Genomic DNA, 19,989 nt, shown 5'->3' with positions numbered 1-19,989 from the left:
ACTAGCTACACTCCTGCCCTAAGGATAGGATAGGCCTTTCTGTAGCAAAGGTCCTGTTGTAGATTCCATGGTGGTAGCAGCAGCCACAAAGAAGAAGCTTGTGGAGGAGATCTCTACTGTCCATCCCTCTAACAGGGAGTCCAGGACATTGGACAGAGGGTTTATGCTTCAGCAAACTTTGCAATAAGGACACTGAACTACAGAGACTTGATAAAGGAGCTTTCTAAGTCTTTCCTGGGGTCCTTACCTGTGGACACCTGTAAAACAGTGGATGTACAGCTGAATACTCTCCAGTCCCTCTCAAACATGTCCATGGAGCTGATGGCTCGGCACCAGCATTGCTATTCGCTGGCATGCCTGGATGTGTCTTTGTGATTTTGTGGAGCACTTTAAGACATCATTCATCGATGCCCCTTATTTTAGGCCCACCCTCTTTGATCTAAAGGTGAAGGAGACTCTGTCTAGAAGTGAATAAGATGACAAGACCCTGTCTTTCATCAGAATCCACTTCTCTGTCCCCCAAAGGACTTTTTCTAGGAACCAGAAAGGGGGACAAGAAGCTTTGGTTCCATAAATCTCAGAGTTTTACACAAGATGCTTCTAGCAACAGGCCCCCACAGAGGCTCAAGGGGGAATAATTTCAATGGATGGTACCCTCATGGCAGAGATAGTCTGCAGAACCAAGGGTTTCAGGGGCCTTTCTCTAAGAAACCCTTCCAGTACTCCTGAAGGGTTGTCTGACTGCTGCACTTTGGATGCAGTCAGGGCAGTGCTTGTCTCTGCATCTTTCAGCCTGGAAAGCCGTCACCCAAGGTGCGTTTAAGGCGGAGGTGGGATTACATCAAGGATCAGCTCTGAGCCCTTTCTTATTTGCAATGGTGATGGACAGGTTGACAGATGAGATCAGACAGGAGGCCTCATGGACTTTAATGTTTGCAGATGACATTTTAATCTGTAGTGAGAGTAGTGGCTAAGTTGAGGAGACCTTGGAGAGGTGGAGATATGCTCTAGAGAGAAGAGGAATGAAGGTCAGCAGGACTAAGACAGAATATACGTGTGTGAATGAGAGGGAGGATAGATGAATGGTGAGGATGCAGGGAGTAGACTTGGTGAAGGTGGATGAGTTTAAGTACTTGGGATCAACAGTTCAAAGTAATGGTAAGTTTGGAAGAGAGGTGAATAAGAGAGTACAGGCAGGGTGGAATGGGTGGAGAAGAGTGTCTGGAGTGATTTGTGACAGCCGGGTACCAGTAAGAGTGAAAGGGAATGTCTACAAGAGGGTAGTGAGATTAGCTATATTGTATGGGTTGTTGACGGTGGCATTGACAAAAAGGCAGGAGTCAGAGTTGGAAGTGGCAGAGTTAAAGATGTTAAGATTTGCACTGGGTCTGACAAGGATGGACAGGATTAGGAATCAGTATTTTAGAGGGTCAGCTCAGGTTGGATGGTTTGGAGACAAAGTCAGAGAAGTGAGATTGCGTTGATTTGGACATGTGCTGAGAAGGGATGCTAGGTATATTGGGAAAAGGATGCTAAGGATGGAGCTGCCAGGTAAGAGGAAAAGAGGAAGGTCTAAGATAAGGTTTATGGATGTGGTGAGAGAGGACATGCAGGTGGTTGTTGTGACAGAGCAATATTGCAGAGGACAGGAAGAAATGGAAACAGATGATCCACTGTGGCGACCCCTAATGGGAACAGCCGAAAGAGAAGAAGATTATTTTATTTTTCATTTGTTAACCAAGAAAATCCAGCTGGACCAGGTCCATTTTCAGTGGATGCCTGGGGAGAAAAGCTCCAAAATTAAGATATAGTAAGAAGTTAATACAATGAGGAACATACAAAAATGGGAAGACAATAGATTACTTACAAAAAGTTAACAGGTAACGCAGGACTGAAATACCGTTAGATTAAATATTTACAAAGGTAGTATAGACAGTTTACATTACTAGTAAGCGTAAACTGAAAGAAGTACAAAGATGAATGTGACTTATGTGTATATGTATATGTATATGTGTAGTATGTGTGTGCAGAGAATCATAACTAGAGGCTGTATATTCTCATTCCTTTTCTACACCCAACTCAGAAAACTTCCTGACATCCCACACTTGCAAAGGAAGGCTGCAATTAAAAAAATAAGAAAGCTGCCAGATAAGCGAGTCATCCAGAAGGTCCCAGTAGACCAAAATGGATACAGAGCATACCTCTCGACTGTCTAGATTTTCACAGAAGGTCCACTTTTTTTCCTCCGATTTTTAGTCTGTTCCTTATAAAATTTTGGTTTTCTGGCAAATCACTGAGGTTTGAAGTCAATAAAATAATGATAGATATTTGAGTTTCAAACTTCATACCATTTAGAAAAATCCATGCTAATGTAAAACCTGTTATTCTATTGACTTTCTAAGTTTTTAAGAGCAATATTTAAAAAATTGTACCTATTTTTGGGCCTTTGTCCACCCATTATTTATGGGTTTATCCAGATTTCTTGCTGTAAGAGGTATGATACAGAATCTATAAAATATTAATTTTTGTTGCCAAAGAAAAATGTGGACTTCAGGCTCATTTTGGAACTCTGCCAACTAAATCAATATGTAAATCAGACAAAGTTCCAGATGGTCACAATTTGGTCTGTCCTGCCTGTTTTAAGGAAGGATGGCTGAATGTGTTCTATAGTCCTTCAGGATGCATACTATCACATACATATAGCCAAGTGGTCCAAAACATTCTTCTACTTTTGGGTGGGAGACAGTCATTTCCAGTTAAGTGCCCTGCCCTTTGGTTTCAACACACTCTCCTGAGTGCTCACCAAGTGCATGACATTGGTTGTGCCAAACTTCAGACTGCAGGTGTTCCGCATGCTCCTATACCAGGATGACGGGCTCATAACTGCTTCCTGTAGAAGTCTATTACTTTAAGTCCAGTATTCCATGTTCCAGCTTTACACCCATCTAGGAATCATGATCAGTGTAGAAAAATCAAAGTTAATTTCTGTCCAAACCATAGAGTTCATTGGGTCCTACTTGGATGCAACATTACAAATAGCCAGAGTTCCTGAGTTGAGAATTTTAACCCTCCAGCAACAAGAAACAGCAGTTCTCTCCAACAAGAACCCCCCAGCCAGGTGCATCCTGCATCTCTTGTGATCTATGGCAGCCTTCATTACTCTCATCCTTCATTCCAGATTCTATATGAGAGTGTTACAGTGGACTCTTGGAGTTCAGTGGTCAATGTAATGCCAACCCATGTGCATTCCAATTTATTTCACCAGTATATGCAGACATGTTAAGTGGTGGTTGGTATCCTCTCTAGTTTTCCAGGGTCACCCTTTTATTTTACCACTGCCTCAGGCCACAGTGACTACAAATGCCTCCCAGATGGAGTGGGAGAACATTTTATGGGAAGATAGTCCAAAGCACATGGTCCTCTTCAGTGGCCAGTCTCCACACCATTGTCCTGAGATGAGAGTGATCCTACTTGTATTGCAGGCTTTCCAGGACTCACCCCAAAGGGATATGATTTTGATTTAGACTGACAACATGTCAGTATTTTGGTACATCAACAAACAGTGGGGAACATGCTCCTATCCATTATGTTGAGAAGCCATGTGAGTTTGGCAGTGGCCTATGTCTTCCCAGTGCTTCCTGGTGGCAATGGACATCCTGGGAAAATCAATTTTTTTAACAAACAGAGCAGGTCCATTCTTCTAACTCACTAGTAGTCTTTCAATCAAGCAGTGGCAGCTCAAATTTTCAGTCACTGGGGCCAAACATGTTGTGTCCTGTTTGCAACCCTCTCTAACTTCAAATACAGCAACTATGTCATCTTGATCCCCCCTGAATGAGAGTCATCAAGGGATGCTGTGGTTCATAATTGGCCACAGGGTTTCTAATACACTAATCCAACCACTCCTCTCATACCATAGTTTCTTCAGAAATCCATGTGATACAAAAAGAATGTGATCATCACTCCCTTTTGACCTTGACATGTATGGTTTCCCTATCTTTGGTCTTAGCGGAAACACCCGCTTTGGGTGGTGAACTCTGTTCAGGATCTTGTCTCTCATACATCTGGTAAGCCTCACCTGGACATAACAGTCCTGAAATTAGCTGCATAGTATTTCCAGTTCCAACAATGGTCATCCAGTCCAGACTTTCATCTCAAGTTCTCCATATCCTAATATCCATTCAGAAACCTTCCGCTAAAAAAGTTTAAAAAGGTAAATGGAAAAGATTGTTTGTACGGGCTTCCAGCAGGGACATGGATCTTTTTTTCTCTCTTTCTCCTTGCTATTTTTGATTTTCTAGCTGGTGTTTTTGAAGAAGGGGCTAGTTATTTGAGTGTTAAAGTTCAAATGGCTGCCATCTGAAATTTCGATGTGGGAAAGAAGCAGACTTATATTGCTTCCTTGAGGTTATCTAAAGATTTCCTTCTTTGCCCCCTTTAAAAGATTTTGTTCCACTTTGGGATGTTACCCTTTTACTTCAGGTCTTGAAAAAACTCACTTGAACCTGCCATGACCATGGAGTTAAAGTATCTTTTTTGGAAGAAGCTTTTTTCTGGTAGCTGCCACATTGGCTCATAGAATTTCAGAGCTTCAAGCCCTTTCCTGTAAACTACTGTATTTGATTTTTCATAAAGTTAGGGTGTCACTAAAAACTAACTCTACATTTCCTCCCAAGGTGGCTTCAGAATTTACTTTGAATCAGATGATTAACTTACTGTTTTCTTTCCACGTTTCTCCAATAAAAGGGAGTACACTTTGCATTTGATGGATGTACATCACCAATTATGATTTTACCTGCATTTCACCAAAGCTTTTAAGAAAACAGATAAGCTCTTTCTCTCCTTTTCTTTAGTCAATTTGGGGAAATGTGTTTCTAAATTAACCCTTTCCAGGTGATTGTCTGAATGTATTTCCTTTGTATATAAGGAAAGAGTGTCATCTGTGCCCTAAAGACCATTCCATCAGGGTGGTTGCCACTTCTACAGCCTTCTTCTCCAGAGTGCCTTTTGATGACATCTGTACAGTGGCTACCAGGTCTACTATGCATACCTTCATATCCCACTATAAGCTGTATTTGCATTCCAGGTCTAGGGCCTCATTATTTTCCACTGTCCCCTTGAATATGCTTCCATGAGACCTCCCATGGGTTTTTAGTAGCTGGCAACTCTGTCCCATCAGTTAAGGATGAATGGAAGGGACAACACTGGATACGAACATTATGTACTAACCATAATGATAGATCCATGTTGTCTTCTTCCATTCTCAACTTACCCTTCCTCCTTTCCCCTGCTAAATTTTCACTTTTCATGGGCTCTCAGTTCACTGCACTGGACCCACCCAGAGTACTATGTTTATTACAGCCATAGTCTATATTCCTGGTGCATATCTATTGTTTGGTTGCCAATTATCTTGGTGCGTAAAGCAGACAAACTCAATCTAAGGTATTCGGTTGATGGAGGGGAATTATGGGCAGGGGGAGGAGCCTTAACCTTGGATCCAAAAGTCTAGAGCTGCCAAAGCTGGATCCATATGGATTCGATACACCCTTTAGTTGAGGAGGAAGGAAGAAGATAACATGGATCTAGTTTTATGGTAAATGCATAACATTTGTCTGTGGAGGCACTGCGTTTATTTTATTTTTCAAGCTGAAAAAGCATATTGAATTGCTTTGTATTGTGTTTTTACTTGAAAAAGTGACTTTTTATTGCTTCTGTGTTTTACTGGCTTGTGCTGCTTAGTTTACCTGGGAAGTAAACATCATTTTCTGCTTGATCATGGAACAATTGCCGGTTCCATGGATGGTCCTTCTAGCCATAACAGCAGGCTAGCAATTTACCTCAGCCATAGATGGGGAACTCTGATGTGGCCAAAGCTGGTTCCTCAGATCGCTTATCTTTTTCCCCCAGTTCCGCCTGGTTTAGCACATATAGCCACTATGGGCTGGGGATTAACCATGTCCTCTGCAACTGTGGAGTCCCCTCAGTGGGCATGGGAGAGCCACTGTTGTCAGTCTTGGGAGAAGGGGTAGGACAGGTGCCCCTGCTTATCCAGAATCTTGTGCCCATCCCTGGAGAAGCTACCACTACCATTAACAAACTTGTTCGCCCCAATGTTGCTGTCAAAAAGAAGCCGTAAACTAAACATTTATCTTCCCCTGCAACAGTTGGCAACAGATTGTTTCATGCAAATGGGTTATGAAGCTGATTCAGCAAAGTTACAAATGTCTCTGGACAGGATTAGTTTATTTGGGCTGACTGAGGATCTTTTACAGGCTATTTACCCTTCTTATAAGGTTATTTCTAGAAGAAGAAAAAGGGATTCCTCTTTTCCTGAAGAGATTCACCACTCTGAATTTGTACAGGATTATGATGGGAAAAATTCAGTTTTTTTTCTCCTCAGATTTCTGATTCAGACTCAGAGAGGCACATTGTATCTGATTCTCCCTGTGAGGAATTCTCTTTGTCTGAGACAATTTCTAGAAAATGCCAGTGTTTCAGAGGCTGAACACTGAGATTTTTCAGTCCTTCAGAATATACTATGAGCTGTTAAACTGAAATTCCCAGAACCTTTACCCATCATCCCAGTGTTAGCACTGGAGGATGTATTTGTCATAGCCTATGCTTTCCTGACAGCCAGCCTTCTGCATCTAAGAAAGCAGATTAAAATGTACAAAGTTCCCCAGTCTTTAAGTTTGTAAACACTAATCCCAGACTTGACCCTGCAGCTATAGTTTTAGTTGATCCAACTGCTGCCAAGCATTTTGTTAATTCTAATAATTTTCCTTCAGATGAGGATGGTAAAACCATTTATATGTTTGAGAAAAAAAGGATACGCTTCTGCAACTTTGGTCAGGCTCCTGTGTTAAAGTTATTCTGACTAATTGTGAAAGCATAAGAAATGTTTTATCTGCAGTTCCCTCTTGTGAGGAAAATATGCTATTTCTGGTTTAGTTTCTTTGATTTCTCAGGTTAATACTCATTGTTTAAAGTGTGTATATGACTCTATGGATGCTGTTTACAGAGCTGTTGCCACTGGTACTGTGCTGGGGATCTTAAAACCTCCCAGATGTAAAGAATGAAATTTAGAATTCTCCTTTGGACAGATATTTAGTTTTTGGTCCCCTAACTACAGATGTTATTAAAAATGTGATGAAATTGTTAAGTTGATCCAAGGGATTTCTAAAAAATGTTCAGTTCTCATTCTCTAAGTTCTGCAAGGGGCTGCCTGCTCCCTTGTTTAGTTTTGCTAAGAAATAAATTAACCATATCTGCAAAATATTGATAAGCAGATGTTTAAAAAGCAATGTCTGTGGGTTTCCAAAAAGAAAGCATGACCTCCACAAAACAAAGGGCAGTCAAATAAGAAAGAAAGGCTATATAAGGAAGCTTGTGCCCTACTCCCACCCTGGCAGTCCCTTATCCCATTCCAGAAAGTCTGAATCTCCATTTCTCTCTTTGGCAACAGTTTGTTTCATACAAATGGGTTCTGAAGCTGATTCAGCAAGGTTAAAATGTCATTGGGAAGAAATTCTCTCCTACCAGTGAATTCCTCCTCACCCACCATGTCAGACCCTTTCCTTTCCTTCTGTCTAATAACACAAGCTGTCACAAAGAGTAATAGAAACAATTCCTCCTTCCCAGGTGGGAAAGGGATTTTATTTAAGAATAGTTTTAGTGGCAAAGAAAGAAAATGCCTGGAGACCAGTTCTGGATCTTATGTTCCTAAACAAGTTTGTCGTAATGCCAGAGTTCAAAATGTTTTCACTTCATGATCTTTTACCTCTTCTTCCTCATTTAAGTTTTTTTAGTACCTTTATATTTAAAAGATGCTTACCATCACATTCCTATGTATTCAGATTTCAGGTGTTTCTTAAGTTTTTCTGTGTCTGGATCACATTATCAGTTCTCTGCCTTACTCTTTGGACTATCCACTGCTCCAAGAGTGTTCACAAAGTGTCTAGCTCTTGTCATAGCCCATTGCAAGCTACAGGGTATCCACATTGTCTGTATTTCGATGACTTGCTTATCTTTGCACAATCTTTTCAGAGTGTCAGAAATTTCTAATTTGGGTAAGAGATATCCTACACAGGGGGATCCCAAGAGAACATTAAAAAATCTTTCTTTGACTCTTTCACACATGATTGTGTTTCTGTGGTACCTGCTAGACATGTCAGTACAAAGAGATTTTTCTTCCACAGGAAAAAAATATATATATGAATTTAGATCTATATAAGGGTTTTTCTTTTCTCAGACTTCAGCCACTGCAAGGAAATATGTCAAGATTCTGGGTCTACTGGCATCTGTGATTCTCATGATACCTTTGGCAAGACTCCACATGAGAAAGATACAATGATATTTAAAGTCTGTTTGGTTCCAGCACTAACACCCATTATCTTTTCAAGTTCCAGTTCTGGCAGAAATCACTTGGTTGAGACACCAAATATTCTTGAATCCAAGTCTCCCCTTCTTCCCTCCTGCTCCAAAGCAGTCATTCACCGTGGATGTCTTGGACTTTGCTTGAGGATCAGTATCAAAGGGGAGAAAACATGAAGTAACTAGGATAACCAAGGGGCAGCCACGGTGGTACAGCGGTTAGCATTATCGCCTCATAGCAAGAGGTTCTCTGGTTCGATCCTCGGCTGCGGTGCCTTCTGTGTGGAGTCTGCATGTCCTCCCTGTGGTCGTGTGGGTTTCCTCCGGGTGCTCCAGTTTCCTCCCACATCCCAAAGACATGCTGTAGGTGGATTGGACACTCTGAATTGGCCCTAGGTGTGAGTGTGTGCATGTGTGTGCCTTCTGTGGAAGGTTGGGCGCCGGGCTGGCAACTCAACACTGTAAAACTCTACTGCCAATCATGAGCGGACAGGTGATCCACTGTGGCAACCCCTAACTGGGAAACGCCGAAAGAAGAAGAAGAACTAGGATAACCAAGGACGACCAAAGTACATAAACATATAAGAAATGCTGGCCCTTATCAAGGCACTCCACTCTCTGAACTACATTTGGTTGCCAGAAACTCTTCAGGTAGTTACAGACAATACCATAGTGATGTGGTACCTAAACAAGCATGGGGAACCAGAACTTGACTGCCTACCTTGTTACTGCAATCCTAATTCTTCCAAACTTCTATCCCACCTAGAACTCTAGTTCTAATCATTCCTTGCATTCCTCTACTGCCTTTCCTTCCAAATAACAGTTAGCAACCTACCAAACAGATCTTCTAACTCCTTAAATTCTACCCATAACTCTGCTCATTGCATAACTTTATGAATTAGTAAAGCTAACGGTTAAATGATGTACTGTACCTATCTAGTCAGTCTGTAATTACTGCCCTACGTATTTTGTAAATTATATTGTATTTTGCAGCATCATTTTTCTTGCATTATTGACCTATGTAGTCATAAATGTATTTCCTGTCATGTTGTTATCTGAAAGTGGGCTTCTGGCCCAGTTGGACACTCCAGTAAAATAAATAAATAAATAAATAAATAAATAGCTTACGTAGTACAGAACGAACTGGCACCCCAACTAAGTACCATGTTCAATCATAGCCTCACCTCAGGCTATGTGCCCACTGAATGGGGCACAGCGACAGTTATCCCACTCCACAAAGGGGGAGCCACCACGGACCCAGGAAACTACCGCCCAATTAGCCTAACAAACCTGGTCTGCAAGGCTATGGAGCGTATCATCATGGAACTTATAAACAATGACATTGGTAATCTCCATACTGAGGACCCCACCCAGTTCGGGTTTGTAAAAGGCAGATCATGTCTCCTAAACCTGATAGACTTCTTTGAAGCAGTCACCAAAGCCGTAGATGAAGGTAAGGTGGTTCACACAGCCTATCTAGATCTTGCCAAGGCTTTTGACACCATCCCCCACTCTGGAATTATAGATAAACTCACTAAACTAGGTATAAATCCCTATGTCACAAGATGGGTTGCCAACTGGCACACTGACAGAACCCACACTGTGAAAGTAGCAGACTCCAAATCCAGCTTCAGACCAGTGACAAGTGGAGTACCACAGGGTTCAGTCCTGGTTCCTCTCCTGTTTGGTATCTACTTCTCTGAAGTACAGGCCAACACAGAAGGTCTTTGGCTAATGAAGTTCGCAGATGACTGCAAACTAGGAGCCATAATCAAAACTCCAAAAGATGTGGACATCCTACAAAAGGGCCTTGCTGAGACAGATGCTTGGTGTCAGAGCCATGGCCTCAAGCTCAATGCCAAAAAGTGCATTGTCATTCCTTTTGGTAAAAACTCAGTACCCATGAACTACCACATAGGTGGTAGTGTTCTTAACACCGAAAGGGTGATAAGAGACCTTGGGACACAGGTGGACAGTATTCTCTCCTTTGATAATCACATCGCCACAGTAGTCAGGAAATCCTTCTATGTGGCACACCTCATCACAAAAGGTTTCTCATCCAGGAAAAAAGAGGTCATTGTTCCCCTCTACTCGTCACTCATTAGACCCATTATAGAGTACAATGCCTCTTTTGGTATGTACCTCACAAGACATCGACAACAACTGGAAAGGCCACAGAAATACCTCACAAAGAGGATTACCAGCCTCAGAGAGATGCCCTATGCAGACCATCTCAAAAAACTGCAACTTTACTCCGTTGCATATCGCCTACTCAAAAGCGATCTCTGCCTAACACACAAAGCTATGTCAAACTCAGAGCTTTTAGACATGCTCCACTTAAAGAAATTGCAATCCCTACGAGCTACATGCTCTAGGGACCTAAACCTCATCACCACAATAAACAGAACATGCTGGAGGGATAGATTCCTGTCCCAGAGACTTCCCATACTCTGGAGCAAACTACCTATCTATATCAAACAAAGCTCCTCATTAGCACTGTTCAAGAAAAATCTTGATGATTGGATGGGAGATAGGAAATTCGCCCCGGGGATCACTTCTGTGGCTCTGCTTGACAGTGGCACAGGAAAATAATTTTCTTGGGTGGCGAAAGCCAGGGTACCTTTGGCTAGGCTTATATAGGCCCCTAGGGCCAATAGCCTAGTACCTACCTATGAACCCCTTATGCAAGCTGGCCATGTTAGCATGGGATGCAGCTGTACAGCACAAGCTCACTCTACAGGCATCACACATTCTGTCAAAGCAAAACTGTGTGGTGGACATGCTGAGCAGGACAAGGCAGACCCTCAAAAATAGAAACTAGATTGGGAGTCTTTGAAGATTTGATCCATCTGTGGGAAGTCCTCAAGTAGACCTTTTTGCCTCCTCTCTGAACTATCATCTGGCAAGATTCTGCTCCAGGACTCTATGCAAGAAGGCCTAGAAGACAGATGCCTTTTCTTTTTCTTTGATAAGAATATTCTTGTATGCTTTTCCACCCTTTCCACTAATATCCAGGATACATCTGAAGATTCAGAAGGAATCCCCCAAAAATCACAGTAGTGACTTCCTTCTGGCCAGGCACAATGATCCTACTTTCTTTTGAATTTGCCAGGTACAATTACCGCAAGCTTCCTAACAAATTGGATTACTCACACAAGAACAGCACTGTTTGATACATCTTGATCCCAAACAACTTCAAATTGCTACCTGGATGATAAGGTCTTAATTCCTCTTAGGCACCTGTTTATGGAGGACATACAGCAGGTACTGAAGGAGGCAAAAAGCCTATTACTATAAAATCATATATAAGCGAATGGTAAACATTTTCTAGTTGATGCCATCAAAATAATCAGCACCCATTCAGAGCTAGTATTTCTCTGGGTTTGCAATATTTTTGTGAATTGCTTTCCTATGGCCTGTCTTATCCCTCTGTCAAGGTGCATTTCTCAGCCATTTCAGCATGTCTGGCCATGGATCTCCCTCTTTCAAGGCAATCCCATGTTAAAATGTTTTTTAAAGGAGCATTACATAATAGGCCTCCAAGAAAACTGCTGGCAACTCCTTAGGGGTCTTAATTTTGTGTTAGAAAAGCTAACACTTGCTCCATTTGAACCAGCTCATCTGGCTGACTTGAGGTTCTTAACATGGACGACAGTTTTACTGATTGCACTGACTTCTGCAAGAAGAGTATCTGAGTTGCAAGCTCATATGATGGGTCAACCACCATATCTCATTTTCCACAGAGGGTTTCTTTAAGTGCTAATCCTTTCTTTATGTCTGAAGTGGTAACCGGGTTTACTTTAAGCCAAATTATCCATTTCACTGTGTTCTTTCACGGACCCAGAAATGAGGGAGAAAAGGACACTTTATACCTTGAATATCCATAGACAACTCAGGTATTATCTTGACAGAACAAAATCTTTCGGAACGTCTGATCATCTGAAAGTAAGAAGAAGGGACAACCTGTGTAAAAACAGACTATTTCCAAGTTCATGTACCAGGCTTTTACTTTTTATTATTTCCACCACAACATAACTATTCCAGACAGGGTCAAGGCACATTCTACCAGAGCCTTGGCTTTTTTGGAAAGGGTTGGACTCTGGACATATTCTAGAAGCCGCAAAGTACAGTTTTGTACCTACCATAAATGTAGATGTCCGATAGGAATGCATCTACAGTCCTTACAAATGGGTTGTCCTGTCGTCAGGCAGCCCTTCGGTCGGCCGGATTCCAAAGTCTGGGTCCGGCTTCGGCTGGTGTCGCACTTCACCCGACGTCATCGCTGCAGTTTTTCGGGTATAAAGGCATCAGCCGACGCCATTTTCCTCAGTGTTTCTTGCCCCAGATGCCAGGTGCCCTCTTGGATGGCTAAATTTGGATAAATGCCAATGTTTCCAAATAATAAAGAGCAAACACATAAAATAAGCATGTATGTACATATATAGAAACAAATACACCATAATAGATCCCCCCCAAGCTAGCTGAAGGATGGCAAATACCCTAGGAGTACCTCAGAGGGGAAGGTGGGTGGGTAATCCTGACTGCAGATGCATTCCTATCGGACATCTACATTTATGGTAGGTACAAAACTGTACTATGTCCTTCAAGGATGCATCTGCAGTCCTTACAAATGGGTAGAATACCATAGCTAAACAAGGGGAGGAGGAAAAGAGTAGAAATTATGGTGTAGCTAGGATCCCTTGCAAAACAGCAGTGGCAAAACCTGCTCGGGATCTAGAGTATAAAGGTAAATTGTAATGCTTGGCAAATGTATGCACGGAGGTCCAAGTAGCAGCCTCTATAATGTCCTTGGTAGCCACTCCTCGTAAGAAAGCTGTGGTAGTGGCTGTAGCCCTTGTGGAGTGAGGCGTGATGTCCTCTGGAGTTGCCTTTCCATGGTAGGAGTAACAAAATCTAATGCAATTCCCTATCCATTTGGAGATTGTCTGTTTTGAAATTGGCTTTCCTTCCTTTCCTGTGGCATATGCTACCAGAAGCTGGTCAGTTTTTCTATTGGACTTGGTCCTGTCCAGGTAGTAGCGTAATTGTCTATGCACATCCAAGGTATGCAAGAGTCTTTCTCCCCTGTTCTGTGGGTTTGGGTAGAATGTAGGAAGGTGGATAGCCTGATTTAATGACACTCTGGATACCACCTTAGGCATAAATGTAGGATTTGTTCTCATGGACACTCTATCTTGATGGAAGATCAGAAAGGGTTGCACTGCCATTAATGCCTGTAGTTCAGAGACCCTTCTTGCTGAAGTCATTGCCAGCAGGGAAGCAGTTTTCCAGGATAAGTATTGTAATTCTGCTGTTGCTGCTGGTTCGAACGGGGGAAGTGTCAATTTTTCTAGCACAAAGTTCAAGTCCCATGCTGGCAATGGTGGTTTCCTTGGAGGTTTTACATTTTTAATTCCTCTCAGGAACTGTCTGAGCAGAGGGTGAGAGAAGACAGGAGGATCCAAGCTGTATTCTGCTGAAATAGCTGATGCATGTATCTTGATGGAAGAGTAGGACAGGCCTGAATGGAAGAGCTCTGCCAAGTACTCCAGGATGTTGGCTATGTTTACTAGTGTCACATCTTCTCCCTTTGCAGTACTCCAAATGAGGTATCTTTTCCATTTTGCTGCATAATTCTTTCTTGTTGAAGGTCTACGAGCCTCCAGGATTATGTCTTTAACCCTTTGGGATAAATTTGGGTTAATTGCTGTCATGTTATGTTCCAGGCAGTTAGCTGCAGAGTTTTCAGGTTTGGATGCAGGATGTTGTAGTTGTTCTGTGTTAACAGTAATGGTATCAGGGGTAGTGTCCATATTTGTTCCCGAGACATGCTCCTCAGCAGTGGATACCAATGTTGTCTTGGCCAGTCCGGAGCTATCAGAATGATCCTTGGACGGTCCTCTTTGATCTTCAGAAGCACCTTGTGCATCAAAGGAAGTGGTGGGAATGCGTATGCTGTCAGGTTTTTCCAACTGAAAGATAGGGAGTCCACCTTCCAGGCAAGTGGGTGGTACGTCCTTGTGCAGAATTTCTTTAGCTGGTGATTGAGTGGGGATGCAAACAAGTCTATTTGTGGTAATCCCCACTCTCTTGTGATGGCTTTGAAGATGTCCGGATGCAGCATCCATTCGTGGGCATCTGTGATAGTTCTGCTTAACATGTCTGCTAGAGTGTTTTCTTTTCCCGGTACAAAAATTGCGTGTAACTGAATGTTGTAGCTCAGAGCCACATCCCATAGGTCCAGTGCCAGCCGGCATAGAGGATATGAATGTGTGCCTCCCTGTTTGTTGATGTACCACATAACTGTGGTGTTGTCTGTCCTTATCATCAACTGACCTTCTTGGAGAAATGGTCTGAATGACTGGATTGCCAATTTTACTGCCAGCATTTCCTTTAGATTTATGTGTAGGCGCAGCTGGTCTTGAGTCCATAAGCCTTGTATGCACTTGCCCAGCATGTGTGCCCCCCAACCGAGGTCTGAGGCATCTGTCGTGATGGTTTGGCTTGGTTGACTGTTGCAGAAGGGTAATCCTGTGTTTGATTGACAGGCCTGAGCCCACCACAGGAACTCTTGCTTCAGGCATGGGATTATTGGAATTTGGGTTTCTAAGCTGTGCTTGTGTTGGGACCACAAATTCTTTAGGTACCACTGTAGCTTTCTCATATGCAGTCTGGCATGAGGGACCAGAATTATGCAGGATGCCATGAAGCCTAGGGCTTGCAGCACTTTTCTTGCAGTTAGATGGTTCTGCTTTGTTAATGCCAAGAAGTAGAGAGGCAGTTGTTCCTTCTTTTCTGCAGTTAGGAATGCCATTTGTTTTGATGTGTCCAGCTCCGCACCCAGAAAGGTTATTCTTTGGGATGGAATCAGCCTTGACTTTTTTATATTGACTGTATATCCCAGGGCTTGCAGCAGGTAAATGACTCTTTGTAAGTCTTCTGTTAGCTTGCTTTTGTTGTCCGCTTGTATCAGGCAGTCATCCAGGTAGGGATAAATTTGGATCCCCTGAAGTCTGCAATGAGCAATTACTGATGCCAGGCATTTCGTGAACATTCTGGGCGCAGTAGATAAGCCAAAGGGCAATGCTGAAAATTGATAATGCTCTGATCCTGCAAGAAATCTGAGGTATCTTCTGCAAATTGGTCGTATGGGGACGTGCAGGTATGCCTCCTTGAGATCTAGAGTTACCAGCCAAGACTCCTTGCCCAGCAAGGGAAGAAGCTGCTGTAGTGTCAGCATTTTGAATTTTGGAACAATAAGGAATGTGTTTAAAGCGGATAGGTCTAGAATGGGTCTCCATTTGTTTTCTTTTCTTGGTACCAGGAAGAGTCTGGAGTAAAATCCCTTTCCTTGCTCCATAGATGGTACCTTTTCCACAGCTCTCATTCTTAATAGCTGAGATATTTGCTTTACAGCTTCTGTCCTTTGAGTAAGTGGTAGGTTTGGCATTCCTCTCTTTCCTGGTAGAGTATGGAAATGGAACCTGTAACCTTGGTCTATAGTTTGCAAAATCCATTTTTCCCTTGTGATGCAATGCCAGTTCTTTGAAAATAAAGTTAGCTTTCCGCCTAAGGGTGCTTCTAGTTGTTCCCTGGTAGGCGGTGTCACTGCCAAGTCACTGCGACTGAGTAGTTGTAGTGGCGGTGGCTGTGTCCGTGCCTCGCTGGTTGTTGCCTTGCCACTGGCGTCCCCTGTAGGCACCCCTGGATTGGTTTCTGCCTCTAGAACGCCTATTCCTGCCCCTTTGTGTCTTAGAGGAGTCCGGAAAGGACCAATTCTTGGAGGGCCAGTTCCTGCTAAACCTTGGAGGTTGAACCTGTAAGAAGTCTTTCACTGTTTGTACAGATTTCGCCTTCTCTTCCATCTTTTTTAGTACCTGTTGTGCAGGTGAACCAAATAAATTGACCTTGTCCATGGGTGCATCCAAAAGCTTTGATTTGACATGGTCTGGTAATGCCTGTTCTTTCAACCATGCATGTCTCCTGATAACTGTGCCAGTCATGGCTGATCTAAAGGAAGCCTCCAGTGCATCATAGCCACATTTTAAAGAATGGTTACTAACTTGTTGTATGTTATGTACCATTTCCTGAACATATTTTTTATCTAAAGATTCTTCAGAGGACAGCTTTTTAGTTAACTGGTCAAGCATAAACTCTTGATATTGAATCATGTGAAATTGGCAGTTCAAAGCCCTAGCTGACAAAGTAGCAGAAGTGTAAACTTTTTTACCCCATCTCTCTAAGGACCTGGATTCCCTTTCAGAGGGGAGGGGTTTTTTAGTAGAAGTAGCTGCTGCAGCTTTAGGGCCCTGGGAGATAGTCTCTGGATCTGCAAAAGGAGCCTTGTATAAATGGTGGTGAGTGTCCGGGACCCTGTAGAACCTATCGGGCTTAGCAGGAGCCGGAGGCAATGAATCAGGAGCAGTGCAAGCATCATTAAATGCATCATCTACAACAGAAAGAACTGGAGGTATAGCTAAAGGCCTATGTTGTGGCAAATGTAGAAAGGTTCTAAGCCTTTTTCTGGAGTCTGAGAAATCTTGGCCCTGCCACTGAAATTGTTCCCTCATAGCATGCAAGGTTTCCCCAAAGGAAAATTCCTCAGGTGGAGAGGCTGAAGGAATGGACTCTTCAGCATCAGAGTCTTCGTAAGGAGAGTAAGAAGCCTCAGGAGGGTCTGTATGTTCTGATTCATCAGAGGAACCATCAGTGGATACTGGTTCAGGGGGCTCTGCTCTAGGCCTCTTTTCTGGAGGTGGGAGAGAGGACCTGTCTGGATGAGGCTGGGATCCACGAATTAAAGAAATTAAATCCTCAGCCAAAGAAAGCATATGAGAACTAGTGCTGGGCCTGTGTGAGGGGGACTTGGCAGGCACAGTTTTTGAAGCTTTGGCTGCTTTAGCCCTGGTGAAGGCCTTAATAGACATGGCTGCAGGAGGCCTGGCAGCTCCACGTGCAGGGGTTGAAATATCCAGGGGAATAGTGTCTGATAATTCCTGAGAAACCGCAACAGAAGGTTGGATTTCAGAAGCCGATTCTACCAGGTTAGAGGAGGCCTCGGTAGAAGGCATGGTTTCGGCTGAAGAAAGAACCGCTTGCTCGGTTTCGGCCGAAACCGAGACACTCGCGGTTTGTTTAATCGCGGTTTCGGCCGAGACAGTGGACCACGAGTGTCGGTCCTTTTCTTTACGTTTTTTGGAAATTTGCGTTGTCGGAGGATCCGACGGCATAATGTAGGCAAAATCAGAGCCAAAAATCTGTTCAGCAAACTCTGACCGACGTCTAAGCGTCCGTCGGTTAAAAGAAGCACAGGCTAGACGAGCTGCTACGTCGTGGTCTGGGCCTAAACAATGTATACAGTAGGAGTGGAAATCTTTATGAGGTATTTGTTTCCCACAAGATAAACAGTTATTCACTTTCTCTGACATCGGCTGAGGCAAGAAAGAGTCCCCAACGGGGTACTTAGCTTTTTAGAAGTCTTCGAAGTAGGAGTCGGTAGTAGTAATCTCTGGATCTGACCGACCGGCACTTGCGAACAGCTTCTGCTTCGGGCGCCACGCGGCAAGAAAGACTGAGGAAAATGGCATCGGCTGATGCCTTAATACCCGAAAAACTGCAGCGATGACGTCGGGTGAAGTGCGACACCAGCCGAAGCCGGACCCAGACTTTGGAATCCGGCCGACCGAAGGGCTGCCTGACGACAGGACAACCCATTTGTAAGGACTGCAGATGCATCCTTGAAGGACATCTTGGCCTTCTGTATATACTTTTTCAAAGCACTACGAGCTAGATTACATCTCCTTCCTCCTGCTGTGTGTTCTCTACCCATATATTTAAACTGCTGCAGCAGTGATCAATATCATGATAGTTGTGTAAATAAACTTACCATAACAGTAGATGTTTACATGATCATTGCTGCATTAGTTGTTCCTTCACTCTAGCTCTCTTGTTTTTTGGTATTTTTTTATTCCAGACTATGGACATTTACTTTTTGTTGATACCAGCAATGTCCTGTCAGGGCTTAGCCTCCTTCTCTTATTTGTCATGAAAGCTCTGAAGGGCTTGATGCCAAACTTCTTTTATTCAGCTCAGCTCGAGCTATCTAACGACTTATGTGCATGGAAGTTACCCTGAAGCTTTGTAAGCTGGGCGGCTGTTATATCCTATGCAGGATATAGCTCACATAGATTAGGCTATTGCAGCAGTGATCTTTTGAGTGTCTACTGCTAACGGTAAGTTTTCCTACACAACTGTACTTTCTAGGCTTCCCAGGGAGTTCACAGGTCATTCTGTCACATCTTACTGATACTAGGAAGATAAAAGGATATATACGTTTTGGTAGAATTTATTCCCATTTTATCAAGCCCTACAGATTGTGCTTCACACTTCCAGTTTGTTTGTGTCTTTCGGCTTTTCCCGGTTAGGGGTCACCACAGCGGAACTTCGGTCCGCTAATGATTGGTAGTTGATTTTTACATACCGGGTTACCAGTCCTGATGCACAACCTTCAACGAAGGTACGCGCATTCACGCATGTCTCCACGCAGAAGACGCTCTAGCTGAGAATCGAACCAGACAGCGTCTTACTGTGAGGCGACAATGCTACCGCAGCACACAGGTCTCAAATTAAACAGTCAGTGTTTTTCTGAGTCTTACTTTCTTGTTCAGACCCTGTTTTATAATGTTTTATACCCTTCATAGTTTTCAGTGTTGTCAAAGCATGTGCAAAAACATTGGCATTGTTTTCATTAATCCTCAGAAACCAAAGCCTGCTGGAATTGTATATAAATAACTTAATTCAAAATAGAGATTTTATCTTACTCAAAGTTTTCAAGAGTTAAATGATTAATTTTATGTTGCACTAATCATTATTTATCTGTTTTCTTTTAGATTAAGATTCTCCACAAAAAATGCAAAAGCCAAAATCTGCCGCAGGTAAGTCAATTGTCTTTTACAAATCAGTTTCCCCAAGAAGTTAATGAAGGTAAAACTGTTCTCTTTCTATATCTAAGGATTCCACACAGGTTTATAATTCCCAGCTCAAGTCCTCCCTTTCTCCATTTGTCAAGTGGGTGCTTTTGTTTTCTGCTGCCCTTTCTAGGCTTATTCTACTCTTCATAAACAAGTAATGTGGATTACTTCATCTACTGCAAAAGTTTCACTTCTGCCTCTGTCCTTAGCTTCTCCTGTTATATACTGTTGTTTACCTAAATCTCTGTTCCTTTCTTAAATTCTTTTTACTTCCACCTTCTTGAGTATATATTTCTAGAACTCCTTTATGATTTAATGTTTCCAGTGTTTCTCTTCCCATTCTGTTGTTTCCACTCTGTGGTTACTGGAGTCTTTATCATATTTATCCTCCTCTTGGTGTTTTATTATTTTCTTGTTCTGGGCCATGTTAGTATGATCATAGATATTCAGTACTTCCTCTGCCCCTTCAGCAGCTTGCCAGCATCCCAGTAATGGGGGCATACATTGTAGTCCTCAAACCCTTTTTGGGTGCTGCATGTGTGACTCATATCACCATAAGGGCCACTATGCTTTTCCCCCATGTGAATACACACTGCTGTGCACCTGTGAAGAAGACTACAGAATGCATGGCTTGGTGGCTGAATGC

The 19,989-nt window shown here is 42.9% G+C and overlaps 1 protein-coding gene across 2 annotated transcripts in view; it reads left to right on the top strand.

Moving 5' to 3' along the window:
• Window positions 1-19,989, top strand: part of LOC122791296 (speedy protein 1-B-like) — a 493,214-nt gene that overhangs the window by 437,310 nt on the left and 35,915 nt on the right. For both annotated transcript variants that reach the window (XM_044058982.1, XM_044058981.1), the window contains exon 5: window positions 19,263-19,307. In XM_044058982.1, the coding sequence (XP_043914917.1) occupies window positions 19,263-19,307 (45 nt within the window). The remainder of the gene's footprint in view (window positions 1-19,262; window positions 19,308-19,989) is intronic.

The sequence above is a fragment of the Protopterus annectens genome, chromosome 17.part0, assembly GCF_019279795.1.
Source record: "Protopterus annectens isolate FY-2018-M chromosome 17.part0, PAN1.0, whole genome shotgun sequence".
Taxonomy (NCBI): Eukaryota; Metazoa; Chordata; order Ceratodontiformes; family Protopteridae; genus Protopterus; species Protopterus annectens.
The sequence above is the reverse complement of the archived record's forward strand: the minus strand, read 5'-3'. Positions and strand labels throughout refer to the sequence as shown.